The sequence below is a fragment of the Penicillium manginii genome (assembly GCF_028828005.1).
Source record: "Penicillium manginii strain IBT 31320 chromosome Unknown utg000009l:1.0-3297300.0:1.0-3298630.0, whole genome shotgun sequence".
NCBI classification, from domain to species: Eukaryota; Fungi; Ascomycota; class Eurotiomycetes; order Eurotiales; family Aspergillaceae; genus Penicillium; species Penicillium manginii.
Window position 1 is genome coordinate 760,002 of NW_026643110.1, and position 15,166 is coordinate 775,167.

A 15,166-nucleotide genomic window follows, 5' to 3' on the forward strand; every position below is an offset into this window, starting at 1 on the left:
ATCACGGGGGGAGTACAGAGTACTGGGTAAGGTACAGAATGAAGAGAACTTCCAGAGGTACAGGTACAATTCAGGGTTTGAATTATATAGAATCGATAAAAAATAGTAAATACCTAAGTATTCTTTCTTAGGAAGTATAAGATCTGCCCAAAGTTAAGGCGACGTCAGAGCCTTCGGAGGGGTGAAGTGTCGGACTTCTCATTGGCGGCGGGATTTGAACGTTCTAAACCACCTGATCAAAACTTTTTTGGAGATTTCCATCTTTCCCCAACATCCCGTCACTTCACAACTTCTACACCCACCAGTCTTCGCCCGATCCAGCTCAACCTTTGACTTCATTGCGCCTAACATACAACATGTCGACACGACAGGGTTCATCCCCAAACACCGCATTAAGAACCTCTCTTCCAACGGCCTTTGCCTCCGTTGTCGAAGAATCCTCCTACGCACAACCAACCCAAGAAGAGCAAGACAGATACCTCGCAGCTCGCCCAGGTGCGACCGCACGCCATTTAGGCATCGCTCTCCAACATGCGCAACAAATCCAGGCCCAGAAAGACGCCGAGGGCATGATTCTAGATCGCACGATCGAGCTCCTCGAGATTCCGACCTCCCCCTCCGCCGAACCTGCCACCCCTTCCCCGAATGATGTCCAATCATTCAAGACTGCCTTGCAACTATTCAGGCCGGGCGATTACGACAATTTGATCATGGAGCGAAACTACGAGGATTTGTGCGGATACGGTCTTTGCCCGCGCCAGAATCGCAAACAGCTCGGCGGAACAGGCTCAACGTTCCACTTTAAGTACGGCGCAAAGGGAAGTGGCCCAGGCGGTCGTGGTCGTGCGGTGGATATCGTTCCAAAGGGAGAATTTGGAAAAGTGGTGCTCGGACGAATGCGCGGAGCGAGCTCTGTTCATTCGCGTGCAGCTTTCAGAGCAACCGGTTTGGGAGAGACGGGCGGATGAAACTGAAGACATAAGAATCGAGCTTCTGGAGGAATCTCGGGAGAGACGGCAAAGACAGAAGCAGAAGCAGAAGGCTGAAAGTTCAAAGTCGGCCTCGGCAGATCCTCAAAATAGCGAGTCTGATATCACGGCTGGGTTGAGGGATTTGAAGATTCGGGAGGCTGAACGATCCCAGGAGCTTGCTTTGGAGCGCGGCGACGCTGGCTCATCTCTGCGAAAGGGTCGCGTTGATATCCAAGTCAAAGAGAAGGAGCCTTCATCGCACGCAACTCCCACCGCACCACAGCTGGGGCCAGGTGATGAAATGGGAGGGTCCATTGAAGGATATATTCCTCATGAACAGCTCGAAGAGTCGTCCAATACCCTTAAGGACAGAGACATCCTCGATCAGCTATGAATAAGGGCGCAAGGTCCTAGCATTTTGGCAGTTTGGTGTTTGGCAGGCGTTCTACAATTAATACCCCGGAGGGCAAAAATATCATACTACAAATGAATTTACGAAATGACCATGTGAATTGATCCGGCGGCAAGTTTCAAAAAAAAACATATGCGTAGCCACGATCGAGGTCACCGGAGGATCTCTCACCAAAAGTTCAAGATCTCCTTTACGTAATTAAGCCTGGGGGCGTGAAGCCTCGCAAGCTAAAAAACGAAGGACAAAAAAATTGGCAATCAAGCGTCATCCCCATTACAGGGAATCGGCGACACCTTTGTCAACGGGAATCATGTTTTCATTCCTCATCCATGGAGAGGGTCCATCTAAGCTAAAACCATAATAGCCGGGAACAGAGCCAGCCACAATAAGTGTCGTCGTGGGAAACGCCAACAGTCGGCCGTAGACAAAGAACTTTTTTGAATATTCCGAGAGGATTATCCGGGTTGCTGCATTTAGCGGGGTCCGAAGCGGCGGGGACGCTCGGCCTGCTGCTGCTGGCTGACCTGGACGACGTTGACCTTGAGGTTGTCGAAGCCGAGGGACTTGAGGAGGTCCTTGGTGTCGGCGTCGACATCGAGCTGGCCGGACTCGGTCTGGGAGACATCGAGAGCGGAGACCTCGGGGACGTACTGGTCCTTGCGCTCACGCTCCTCCTCCTGAAGCTTGAAGGAGATACCGCGGACGGGGCCACGCTGGATACGCTTCATCAGGTGGGTGGTGTAACCAGCGATCTATGAAGAGGAGACAAGTCAGGATTTCGTGTTCTGGAGTATTTGCGGGGGGGCACAGATGTGATTTCGTACCTTGTTGCGCAGGCGCTTGGAGGCAATGATGGCGATCTCATCGCAGATACGCTTGTTGGTGTCGAAGTCAAGGGTGAGGCGGGGGTAGTAGCCTTTTGCGCAAGTTAGCAAATATTTCGGTTTGCTGGTTTTTAATTCAGTGGCAGGGAATCCTTACGCTCAATGATGACCTTGGCGGACCGCTTGACGGTCTTAGTACGGACGCGACCCATTTTGGCGTTTAGTGTTGGCTGGAAGTGGACGGATGTTCAAGACGAGAAACCTCGATATTCGGCGGCTGAGATGGAGTTGACACCCTGCGCTCGCTTGTGCGCTGCGGGTCCTTGCCCTAAGCAAGCCCTAGACTCTCACGTGATCTAGCGTTGGAGATGATGCGCGCCGTGTTGCTTTTGTCATATTTCTGCCGGGCGGTCTGTCTACTACAGAGCCAATCTACTCCGTACTAGTTGTCGCAGTAATGCGATGCTGAAATACCAGCCACTTTGATCCTTTCTTGAACTTGAAAGAGTAACTTGAAATTGAAATTGATGCAGCGGGTTTATATAACATGTTTGAAAGGGTAATGGGAGTGATAGTAGCTTTACACAAGCACCAATTCTAATCGTACAATTCTTTGCAAATATCACAAGCCGAGGATGTTCAGACCATGGCGTACTGCTCCAGACTTTTAGTCTTTCTTGGGCGCATTGAGGTTCTCCATCAGGCTGCGAGCGATATCTTCGGTTCCCCGCATAGTCTTTCTTGGAGCTTTCTCCGCACCGGCTCTGAAGCGGGGGCTGTTGGGACGGTGACCGTCCATTCGCGGGACCGCGTGAGCTCCTTGACGAGCTGCCTCGGTGATGCTAATCGCGTTAGGCTTCTTATAATCCTTGATGCCATACGGAGCCTTGGCGGTAGATCCAGCGCGGTAGGAAGAAAGGCCAATTCTGCCATCGGAATCGACAGCGGCTCGGATGGGCGAAACCCAGTACTTGGCACCACCGGGGATGGTCGCATCGAAGGCAGTCAAACCAGGAGGTGTACCCTGGTCGATGAAAGTCATGGCGTTCAGGTCCTCCACCGCAATACCACCAACACCAGCAATAGCCTTAGACACACGTCCCTTAAATCTACCCTTGGGGCGCAGGATGCGGGCCTCAACGGGCTTCTGGTAAGCTTGAGGACCATGTTTGGGGGTGATTGTAAACCGAGGCGTGAGATCGGGCGTATGAGAGACCAGCGGACGGGTGTGTCTTCGGTGGACCGGTCACAGCATACTCGGGAGCGGACAGCTTAGTTCCCGGGGACTGGAAGTACTTGCGGCCGATGCGCTCGCTGGGGACGGTAGGAGCGGAAGGAAGATCCAGTAACTCAAAGACAACGGGGCCCAATGCGAAGGGATCTTCACGGAGAGACTTGATATATGTGTTGAACTCCGCGTCGGTGATCTTGGGGGGGCTTGACGTTCTCCAGGTCCTCGCCGTTGTCCTGGGCCAGCTTCCGGGCTTCAGCGTAGCGCTTGGAATCAAACCGCTCACGCATCTTCTGGAGCAGTTCAGGCTTTTGGCGGCGAATCTGCTTCAGATAACCCGCGAACTCCGCCTCGGTCTGTCCAGCAAGCCAAGGTCCGGTGTGTCGGAATTGTTTTGCTCCTGCCTCTCCGAGTGTCTTGCTGGTTTCGGTGTTGTCGACGAATGATTCGAAGGGACTTTGGTGTCTTGGGGTCATGCTCGTGGCGTAATTGACCTTGGATGGCAGCGACATGGGCATGTGCAGTTCTTGGAACTTCTCCAGGGTCATGGTATGATCGGCTGCGGACTCGAAATCGGTGACATGTTCGTAGGTATCGAGGGCGTTCATGCGGACAACTGGCCTCGAAGACTTCTCCGATGTCGACTTGGATGGGAGAGCTCGCTTCAGGCCCCAATCGCCCCGAGCCAACGAAGACTGCGGCGTCACGATCGATGCCCGGATAGGGTGAGGAAGTGTCGCGCTGCTGGATTCATTCACAATCCTAGATGATGGCGGGGCTTGAGGGGCTTGCAAAGCCTGAGGGAGTGCAAATAGTCGAGACTTCCGCAGAAGATTCGCCGTTGGCGATACCCTAACGGCCGCCATTGCTCAATTCACGATGGATAGGAGCTAGATGGATGCGCGCAAGAAAAGTTGACGGAGAGTGGGTACAGCGGACCACAACTACCCAAGACGCAGTTCCCGGGGATTTCGCCTTTCTATTTGGGCTTAGACTACTAGTCATCCCAAGAGAGATTAGAGAAAGACTTATTCGAGTACTTGCATAGAGGAAGGGAATTGATAATTGCAAAATTACAAGCTAGATAGCAAAAATTCCATTTACGGTTCGCGTTGAAAATGCATTGATAAAAAAAGGGAGACAAAAACGCAAAAAATAGGATGTAAAGGGGAATCACGGTTCGAAATACTAGTAGGCGACACCGCGCGTTGAGTCTCTTCGATTCAAAAACTATTAACACAATAAATCTTAAGCTCATTTGGGAAAAAGTCGGATAGCGAAAGCTGAGAGAGAGAAGGTGCGGGCGGAGGAAAAGAAGCGAACATAATAAAATAGAAATAGCAAACAAGAGCACGTAAGGGTACTACTATGAGGTGCTGATGATAAAACGCAAATAATGGACAGAAGAATGCGCCGTGCAAGCGCTTGCACACCAACCACAGTTAAGATACAAATTTGACGATGACCTGAAATGCAAATCCTCCCAAGGGAAATAATAAATGGAAAAAGGAATGGTAAAAGTGCGATAGATATTGTCATATTTCAGGGTGAATTTTGTCAAATATAGAATGGAATCATTACTATCTGAACCCAGATGGCAACGAACACTAATTTAATGTAGCTTACGACGAGTAACACGGCGTATGGAGGAGTCCGGACGACGAACGATCAAAGCCTGCAGAATGTCAAAGATTGGTGGAATATTGGATCATCTTCATCTCCCAGACCTTTGCTAGCCAGGCCGTTAGGCAATGTTTACATTGTAAGATAGAAAGCCGCATTTGTAGAATTTAAATATCTGGTCGCGTACTAAAGTGTAGTACATAGTAGTATGTTATAGCTTTCAAACATTATCGAGAAAAATGAGAAAGTCCCCCTTTCTTAGTTTTGTAGTCTAAACTCCCACAGTAAGAAGCGATTCAACGGTATCTGATATTGTCTCCTTCAACGGCCGATATTTCAGGCCCAGGACTTCTTGCGAACGCGTGTTGTCGATCTTATAGATGTTCTCAGGGAGATCACTAGGTGAGTCACTTGGGGGAAGGTTTGACTCCAACTTAGGGTGACTCTGACGGATGTTTTCGACGATATCCTTGTTGGAGAAATAGCCAGCAGTGACGAAAAATCTCTGGCCGCCTGCCTTCTCGACTTCGATGGCTCGAACATGCGCAAGTGCAACATCACGAACATCAACCCAAAGGTATGTACCCGATGGAGCAATCTGTTCCTTCATTTGTCCTTGGATTATATTGCGTACCCGCTGGTTAGATGTGTTGATAGCTTCCAGAGAGTTCAAATAATGAACAACTGGTCCAAGTACCAGGGGTGGGTTGATGGTTGCAATGTCGAAGTTTGGCTTTTCCTTCGCAACAAAGTCCCATGCGGCCTTCTCGGCAAAGGTCTATTTCAAAATAGGAATAGTTAGCGGGGAATTCATAAGATTCATGATAAAGAGTGATTTACCTTGCTTGCCCGATAAACCTTTGAGTGGTCGGTGGCTTCCTCTCCAGGTAACTGGGTTCCAATTCTCTTCGCTGTATACCTTTGGATGCTTGTTTGCATTTACAATTGCGGCGAAGGAAGATGTGATGACGACTCGTTTGACTGATGGGGCGTAGGATTTGATGGCTTTGAGTATTCCGGTAGTTCCTTTAATCGCGGGGTCCAAGAAGTCTTTCACTGGATCTTGGACATTGAAATGGAACGGCGAGGCAGTATGTAGAACATAATCAAAGGGAGGATCAGATTTGACAGCCTACTCCAATGATAGTCGTTAGTATTTATAGCTTGTTAAGAAATCTGATCTTGTCATACTAACCTCATTGAATGCTCCCTCTTGGGCAACGTCCTTGACAATCACGTACGATAGTTTGTCCTTGGGCGTGTTGGGATGGGCCTCGAGAATTCGTTTCCCTTTTTCTTCCGATCGGACAGTCACTACCGTGTCAAAGCTAGCAAATTACAGCGGTTAATTATTTGGTCAGCTACTACTAGTATTGTCAAGATAGACACACCCATGTTCCAGAAGAATATCGACAATATGAGCAGCGATGAAGCCACTGCCACCTATTGCGACCAATTAGATCTATGACGTGTACACCAATCGAGATTCATTCGCTGACCGACCTGTAAGAAGTACCTTGACCATGTTGTTTATTCAATGTGAAGAGTAATTGGAATTTCAATAAGATCAGTTGAGTTTGAAGGAGCTTTGTAAATTCGAGGACTCTCCTGGCTTTTATGGCTCCGGTACCCCTCGATCCCGTCATTGTTCCCCACCATGCATACAGAGGGGTCGATTACAAATAACCTTGGAGCACGGAAGGAGGGTATCTCGCCATTTTGAAACTTAAAATATGATCCGAGTTCACTTTGAGAGGGTTCCGAGGTGTATCTCGGCATTCAGGTTCAATTCATGCATCGGCAATTATGGGAAAGCTGTGCTTTAGCGCCAACAATCATCTATCTACACATCTCTACAGCAAAGTAAACTGGAACCAATCTTCCGGGTCTAGTCAGATGATATACTACCTAGGTAGGCAGACTGACTGCCCATGTACAACTTGAACATGCTTTGCAGCAGGATGACGTCGATGCTTACTGCAATCCAATAGGATCCGGCCTAATTGGAGTATTTCGAAGCACATACATAGTACTAGTGTTCTACGAAAGAAAGTTGGAAGCCTACCCTCGGGGCTCTGGGAGTATCCACTGGCATAAGTAGAGCATGTATGCCTATTACTACTATTACTGACCGCATATTTCTCAATCTATCATTGTCTCCGCCCTCGTTTCCGCGGTCTAGACCCTCTAGAGTGTTCTAACCATGTCCACAGATCAGTCATTTCAAGTTGATTGAGTAGGGACAAACTTCCATAGATGATGCCACCCCAACTTGACTCGGAGTCTTAACCTATTACCGGTTGCAAATATTGGGAATGGCAAGCTGGGCAGAACTTATGTCTCCGGTTAGGGGTCTTCTATCTAGTTGCTAGTTCCCCCCCCCCCAACCACCTGCAGGCTGATTAGAAGCATGAATCTGAAATTAACATGTCAAATTGAACGAGTCCATCAAAACTGAAGTTTCTGCTATGTAACTCTCGTAGCTTTTCTCAGTGTCCACTCAAATTATAGTCGTGCCCGACTGAGAGTTGACTGCAACCCCCCCGGCCGCGCGGTGAACATCGGTGGTCCGTGCACTGCGGTACTCCAACCTGAGCCTGAGCCTCTCCACGCCCGACCTCCCCCATCCCAAAGTCCATGCGACCTGCAACCTAGCTTCCCTAATAGGTTGGCTTCAAATGTCCACCCGGGGGCGCGTCTTGCAATCATGGCGCAAGCAGGCCCTATGACCGATGTCACTCAGAGATTGTTTACGGAGTTGAGGTCGAAGAGCGAGGAGACCAAAGCCAGAGCTGCCTATGAGCTCTATGACAACGTTCTTTCGGTGTCACGAGGTACGGACAGGATTGAGGAAACCCTATGTCCTCCCATGATCTTGGAAATGTGCTAATTTATCGCTCTAATAGACTGGCCCTCGGAGAAGTTTGTGGAGTATTACAACGCTGTCAGCACACGAATCGCCGGACTGGTGGTGACTGGCGCCGATGCGAATGAGCGAATCGGTGGACTCTTGGCCCTCGACCGACTGATCGATTTTGATGGTGTCGATGCGGCCCAGAAAACAACACGATTTGCAGGTTGGCTACGGAGCGCCCTTCGAAATAATGATAACGTCGTGCTGGTTTATGCAGCCAGGTCGCTGGGACGTCTGGCAAAGCCGGGCGGAGCTCTCACTGCGGAGCTGGTAGAAAGCGAGATTCAGTCGGCCCTGGAATGGCTTCAATCAGAGCGCCAGGAAAGTCGACGGTTCGCGGCGGTGCTCGTCATTAGGGAGCTTGCGAAGGGATCCCCAACACTCCTCTACGGTTTCGTGCCTCAGATCTTCGAGCTCGTTTGGGTCGCGCTTCGAGACCCCAAAGTTCTGATCCGAGAGACTGCCGCAGAGGCCGTAGGCGAGTGTTTCGAGATTATCGTCGCGCGTGATGCCCAAGTCCGACAATCCTGGTTTGCCAGGATCTATGACGAAGCACTGCTGGGTCTGAAGTCCCATAATATCGATTGGATTCACGGATCTCTTCTCATTCTGAAGGAGTTGATTCTGAAGGGCACCATGTTCATGAAAGAGCACTATCGCAATGCCTGTGAGATTGTCCTCCGCCTCAAGGACCACCGAGATCCCAAGATCCGTACTCAAGTTGTCCTCACCATCCCTATCCTTGCATCCTACGCCCCCACCGACTTCACCGAGATCTACCTACATAGGTTCATGATCTACCTCCAAGCGCAACTGAAGAGAGATAAGGAACGAAACTCGGCATTCATCGCCATCGGCAAGATTGCAAATGCAGTCGGTCCCGCTATCGCCCAGTACCTTGATGGGATTATTGTCTACATTCGAGAGGGGCTTGCTATGAAGGCGAGAAGCCGAGCAAGTATAAATGAAGCGCCAATGTTCGAATGTATCAGCATGTTGTCGTTGGCGGTTGGACAAACTCTCAGCAGATACATGGAGGCTTTACTTGATCCTATCTTTGCCTGTGGCCTCAGCAAATCATTAACACAAGCTTTAGTGGACATGGCCCACTACATCCCTCCCATCAAACCCACGATTCAAGAGAAACTCCTTGATATGCTCAGTATCATTCTGTGTGGCACACCCTTCCGCCCGCTGGGATGCCCTGAGCACCGCTTACCCCCAATGCCCTCATTCGCGAGAGACTTTGGAGCCCAGGATTCTCATACCGACTCCCAAATTGCTTTGGCTCTTCACACCCTCGGTAGCTTTGATTTCTCGGGCCACATTTTGAATGAATTTGTGCGCGATGTTGCGATCAACTATGTCGAGAATGACAACCCCGAGATCCGCAAGGCATCAGCCCTTACTTGCTGCCAGCTGTTTGTCCACGACCCGATCATCAATCAAACTAGCGGCCACTCAATTCAAGTTGTCAGTGAAGTTATCGACAAGCTTCTGACCGTCGGTATCGGTGATCCCGACCCAGAGATCCGACGCACCGTCCTCTGGTCACTGGACCGCAAATTTGATCGACATCTGGCACGACCAGAGAATATCCGATGTCTGTTTTTAGCTGTCAACGACGAAGTCTTTGATGTGAAAGAAGCCGCCATCTGCATAATCGGCCGTCTCTCCAGCGTGAACCCCGCCTACGTTTTCCCACCATTGCGGAAATTACTTGTCAATCTTCTGACTGGATTGGGGTTCGCAAACACCGCCCGTCAGAAAGAAGAGACCGCACAGCTGATCAGTCTATTTGTATCCAATGCAACTAAACTGATTCGCTCTTACGTGGATCCTATGGTGACAGCATTGCTGCCGAAAGCAACAGACTCCAACCCCGGAGTCGCCGCGGTCACACTGAAAGCTGTCGGTGAACTTGCGAATGTTGGTGGCGGAGAGATGAGGCGATACCTTTCACAGGTGATGCCGATTATTCTAGACTCGCTTCAGGATCTTTCCTCTCATACAAAACGTGAAGCTGCACTCAAGACTCTGGGACAATTAGCGGCCAACTCTGGTTATGTTATCGAGCCCTACGTTGAATACCCTCATCTTCTTGATGTGTTGATCAATATCATCAAAACTGAGCCAACAGGAAATCTTCGGAAGGAAACCATCAAACTCGTTGGTGTCTTAGGAGCTTTGGACCCCTACAAGTACCAACAGATCAGTGACATTGAGCCCGATGTTCACCATATCAACGAGATTCAAAATGTCTCTGATGTTGCTCTCATCATGCAAGGCCTTACGCCATCCAACGAAGAGTATTACCCCACAGTGGTCATCCATACTCTGCTGCAAAACATTTTGCGCGAGAACTCCTTGGTTCAATACCACTCTGCCGTCATTGATGCTATCGTTACCATCTTCAAGACCCTCGGTCTTAAGTGTGTTCCATTCCTCGGGCAAATCATCCCGGCGTTCATCTCGGTTATTAGAAATTCTCCGCCCAGCCGCCTGGAATCTTACTTCAACCAGATGGCTATTCTCGTCAATATCGTGCGACAACATATCCGCGCATACCTTCCAGAAATCATCGATGTGATCCGCGAGTTCTGGGATGCTTCCTATCAAGTTCAGGGCACTATCTTGTCGCTGGTCGAGGCTATCGCCAGGTCTCTTGAAGGAGAATTCCGGAAATTCCTCGCTCGACTCATCCCCCTCATGCTCGACACACTGGAAAAAGACACAACACCCCGTCGCTCACCATCGGAGAAGGTCCTCCACGCTTTCCTGATATTTGGTTCTAGCGGCGAGGAATACATGCACCTGATAATACCCTCCATTGTGCGCCTCTTTGATCGACCCCAAAACCCGCAGAGCATTCGCAAGTCTGCTATTGACAGCCTGGCCAAGCTTTCACGTCAAGTCAATGTCTCCGATTTTGCGTCCCTCATGGTGCACGCCCTGTCAAGAGTAGTTACCAGTGGGGATCGTGTGCTACGACAAGCCGCTCTGGATTGTATCTGCGCTCTGATTTTCCAGCTTGGTCAAGACTTTACGCATTACATCCATCTCCTTAACAAGGTTCTCAAACAGCACCAGATTACGCATGTCAATTATCAAATTCTGGTCACAAAACTTCAAAAGGGAGACCCTCTTCCTCAAGACCTCAACCCGGAGGAGAATTACGCATACCCCACCGATGATACCAACTTCGCGGAGATCGGCCAGAAAAAGATTGTTGTCAACCAACAGCATCTTAAGAATGCTTGGGATGCTTCACAAAAGTCCACCCGCGAGGATTGGCAAGAGTGGATTCGTCGTTTAAGTGTTGAGCTTCTCAAAGAATCCCCATCTCCTGCGCTGCGTGCATGCGCTAGCTTGGCTGGAATATATCAACCACTGGCAAGGGATCTCTTCAATGCTGCCTTCGTGTCTTGTTGGACCGAGCTGTATGATCAGTATCAAGAAGAGCTGGTTCGTTCAATCGAGAAAGCTCTAACATCTCCAAACATCTCCCGGAGATCCTCCAGGTCCTTCTCAACCTTGCCGAGTTCATGGAACACGACGACAAGGCCCTTCCGATTGACATCCGCACACTGGGTAAATATGCTGCGAAATGCCATGCTTTCGCGAAGGCACTTCACTACAAGGAACTTGAGTTCGAGCAAGATCAAAACTCAGGAGCAGTCGAAGCTCTGATTACTATCAACAACCAGTTACAGCAATCAGACGCTGCCATCGGTATTTTGCGCAAAGCACAAGCATATCGCGACGTGGAGCTCAAGGAAACTTGGTTTGAGAAACTCCAACGATGGGACGAAGCTTTGGCTGCGTACAAGCGTCGCGAGAAGACAGACCCTGACTCTTTTGGCATCACAATGGGTAAAATGCGCTGTCTGCACGCTCTGGGAGAGTGGAAGGTTCTCTCGGATCTGGCTCAAGAGAAATGGAACCAAGCATCCCTCGAGCACCGTCGAGCGATTGCTCCTCTGGCTGCCGCTGCCGCCTGGGGTCGTGGACAGTGGGAGCTGATGGACTCCTATCTCGGTGTAATGAAGGAGCAGTCCCCGGATCGATCCTTCTTCGGCGCCATTCTTGCAATCCACCGCAATCAATTCGAGGAGGCCAATATGTACATCGAGAAAGCACGCAATGGACTCGATACCGAATTGTCTGCGCTCCTTGGGGAGAGTTACAACCGAGCCTACAATGTGGTTGTGCGCGTCCAAATGCTTGCTGAGCTGGAAGAGATCATCACATACAAACAGAATGTCGGTGATCCTGAAAAGCAGGATGCCATGCGCCAAACCTGGAACAAACGTCTGCTCGGGTGCCAGCAAAACGTCGAAGTGTGGCAACGTATGTTCAAGGTTAGGGCGCTCGTTACCGCCCCGCGGGAGAACCTTGACATGTCCATCAAATTCGCCAACCTTTGCCGTAAATCCAATCGCATGGCTCTTGCGGAAAGATCTCTTGCCTCGCTCGAAACAGTTATTTCTGACGCTAATGGAACACGCACGATATCACCGCCCGAGGTCACATACGCCCGATTGAAATTCAGCTGGGCGAACGGAAATCAATTAGAAGCCCTCGACATGCTCAAGGAGTTCACTGCAGACCTGAGTGACGATCTTTCCAAATACAACACTCTAATGGTTTCGCAGAATGAGCACCAGCACAACGGAATGAATGGTGTTAATGGTATGGCAGACCCAAGTCATCCCGAAGCCATCGGTTTGCGGGAACGAATTGGCGATGTGGCCAAATTCAGAAAGCTGCTTTCCAAGAGCTATCTGAGATTGGGAGAATGGCAGACTACCCTCCAAAAGGGCGACTGGCGAGCGGAGTATGTCCGTGAGGTTCTCAGCGCCTATTCGGCCGCTACTCAATACAATCGCGACTCGTACAAGGCATGGCACTCCTGGGCTCTTGCCAACTTTGAAGTTGTGACGACAATCTCCAACCAAGCCAGTCGCGATAGCAAGCCCACGCCGGTTCCCGCGCATATCGTGACGGAACACGTCATTCCAGCTATTCGTGGTTTCCTACGATCTATTGCACTGTCATCAACCTCCTCGTTGCAAGATACGTTGAGATTGCTTACCCTGTGGTTTACCCATGGCGGCGATCACGAAGTTAACACTGTGGTCACCGAGGGCTTCACCAGTATCAACATTGACACCTGGCTCGCTGTCACTCCTCAGCTTATTGCTCGAATCAATCAGCCTAACATCAGGGTTCGCGGCTCAGTCCATCGATTACTCGCTGAGGTTGGCAAGACACATCCTCAAGCCCTAGTTTATCCATTGACGGTGGCCATGAAGTCAAACGTGACACGTCGTTCCCAGTCTGCCACCAACATCATGGAAAGCATGAGGCAACACAGCGCCAAGCTCGTTGAGCAAGCCGATCTTGTCAGTCATGAACTGATCCGAGTTGCTGTCTTGTGGCATGAGCTTTGGCACGAGGGTCTGGAAGAAGCTTCCCGCCTCTACTTCGGCGATTCTAACGTCGAGGGCATGTTCGCAACGCTGGCACCTCTTCATGACATGCTTGACAAGGGCGCTGAAACGCTCCGTGAAGTTTCGTTCGCGCAAGCGTTTGGTCGTGATCTTGCGGAAGCCAAGCACTACTGCATGCTTTATCGCCAGACCCAAGAAATTGGTGATTTGAACCAAGCTTGGGATCTCTACTACACAGTGTTCCGCAAAATCAGTCGACAGCTTCCGCAGTTGTCTATCCTTGATCTCAAATACGTGTCTCCACGCCTCAAGGACTGCTCGGATCTCGGCCTTGCCGTGCCGGGAACATACCAGAGTGGTCGTCCGATCATCTGCATTATGAGTTTTGATCCCATCTTGCATGTTCTTCAAACCAAGAAGCGACCTCGACGAATGACACTTAAGGGTAACAACGGATGCTCTTACATGTATGCACTCAAGGGCCACGAAGATATTCGTCAAGATGAGCGAGTTATGCAACTATTCGGTCTCTGCAACACTCTCCTCGACAATGATAGTGAGAGCTTCAAGCGCCATCTTTCAGTTCAGCGTTTCCCTGCTATCCCCTTGTCTCAAAGCTCTGGTCTCCTGGGATGGGTGTGTAACAGTGACACGTTGCATGCATTGATCAAGGAATACCGTGAAAGTCGCCGTATTCTTCTCAATATCGAGCACCGCATCATGCTCCAGATGGCACCAGACTACGATAGCCTTACTTTGATGCAGAAGGTTGAGGTCTTCGGATATGCTATGGACAACACCACAGGAAAAGACTTGTATCGGGTTTTGTGGCTCAAGAGTAAGAGCTCAGAGGCCTGGCTTGAACGACGGACAAACTACACCAGGTCGCTCGGTGTTATGTCGATGGTGGGTTACATTCTGGGTCTTGGTGATCGTCATCCCTCCAACTTGTTGCTGGATCGCATGACTGGCCGTGTCGTTCACATTGATTTCGGTGATTGCTTTGAGGTGGCTATGCATCGCGAGAAGTACCCCGAACGAGTACCCTTCCGCCTAACTCGCATGTTGACATTCGCCATGGAGGTCAGTAACATCGAGGGAAGCTACCGTATTACATGCGAGGCTGTTATGCGTGTTCTTCGGGAGAACAAGGACTCCCTGATGGCGGTTTTGGAGGCCGTAAGTTCCACCATTTCCTACTTTTATCCCATCTTTCTTTTGAGCACAAAGCTAACCCACATTCCAGTTCATTCATGACCCACTGATCAATTGGCGTCTTGGTGCTCAAGAGTCTCCCGATAGGGTGTCTCTAACTGCGGAGCGCCGCCAGTCCATCATTGAGGGTATCAACCTTGAGCACGGCGTGCAATCAAATACTTACACTCGTCACCGTCGTCCTTCCATACTAGAGGGAGGTATTCTGGATACCCAAGAAGGCGTGCCTGCTGAAGCCCGTGAAGCCCAGAACGCCCGCGCTCTTCAAGTTCTTGCCCGAGTGAAAGAGAAGTTGACCGGGCGCGATTTCAAGCACTACGAGGAACTCAATGTTAGTGACCAGGTCGACAAACTACTTGCGCAAGCCACCAGCGTGGAAAACATCTGCCAGCACTGGATCGGTTGGTGCAGTTTCTGGTGATCTCTTTTTGGATTTGTCGGTTGGATGCTTTGCTTGCTTTCATAGCCTCTTTGCGTGTTTATGTGTTATGATGAGTTTTTCTTTGCTATGTCCCGCCGATTC

At 50.1% G+C, this 15,166-nt stretch overlaps 5 protein-coding genes across 5 annotated transcripts; 2 read left to right on the forward strand and 3 right to left on the reverse strand.

Annotated features, from left to right (window-relative positions):
- Nucleotides 1–356: 356 nt before the first annotated feature.
- N7533_012056 (Rtr1/RPAP2 family protein phosphatase) lies at nucleotides 357–1,365 on the forward strand (the record flags this gene model as incomplete). The annotated part of the gene is made up of 2 exons (XM_057108706.1): nucleotides 357–884; nucleotides 931–1,365. The coding sequence occupies 2 exons, from the start codon at nucleotides 357–359 to the stop codon at nucleotides 1,363–1,365; spliced, it is 963 nt and encodes a 320-aa protein (XP_056953807.1).
- A 491-nt stretch (nucleotides 1,366–1,856) lies between these two features.
- On the reverse strand, nucleotides 1,857–2,419 carry N7533_012057 (40S ribosomal protein eS17; the record flags this gene model as incomplete). Its single annotated transcript, XM_057108707.1, has 3 exons — nucleotides 1,857–2,135; nucleotides 2,208–2,299; nucleotides 2,365–2,419. 3 exons carry the CDS (start codon nucleotides 2,417–2,419, stop codon nucleotides 1,857–1,859), a joined length of 426 nt encoding a protein of 141 aa, XP_056953808.1.
- Nucleotides 2,420–2,874: 455 nt separating this feature from the next.
- On the reverse strand, nucleotides 2,875–4,304 carry N7533_012058 (mitochondrial 37S ribosomal protein bS1m; the record flags this gene model as incomplete). The annotated part of the gene is given in 3 exon segments (XM_057108708.1): nucleotides 2,875–3,354; nucleotides 3,395–3,634; nucleotides 3,651–4,304. 3 exon segments carry the CDS (start codon nucleotides 4,302–4,304, stop codon nucleotides 2,875–2,877), a joined length of 1,374 nt encoding a protein of 457 aa, XP_056953809.1.
- Nucleotides 4,305–5,332: 1,028 nt separating this feature from the next.
- N7533_012059 (SDR family oxidoreductase) lies at nucleotides 5,333–6,586 on the reverse strand (the record flags this gene model as incomplete). The annotated part of the gene is made up of 6 exons (XM_057108709.1): nucleotides 5,333–5,839; nucleotides 5,902–5,952; nucleotides 6,005–6,193; nucleotides 6,257–6,389; nucleotides 6,453–6,504; nucleotides 6,565–6,586. 6 exons carry the CDS (start codon nucleotides 6,584–6,586, stop codon nucleotides 5,333–5,335), a joined length of 954 nt encoding a protein of 317 aa, XP_056953810.1.
- Nucleotides 6,587–7,768: 1,182 nt separating this feature from the next.
- Nucleotides 7,769–15,064, forward strand: tor (putative TOR pathway phosphatidylinositol 3-kinase TorA; the record flags this gene model as incomplete). The annotated part of the gene is made up of 4 exons (XM_057108710.1): nucleotides 7,769–7,895; nucleotides 7,968–11,440; nucleotides 11,488–14,607; nucleotides 14,675–15,064. 4 exons carry the CDS (start codon nucleotides 7,769–7,771, stop codon nucleotides 15,062–15,064), a joined length of 7,110 nt encoding a protein of 2,369 aa, XP_056953811.1.
- Nucleotides 15,065–15,166: the final 102 nt, after the last annotated feature.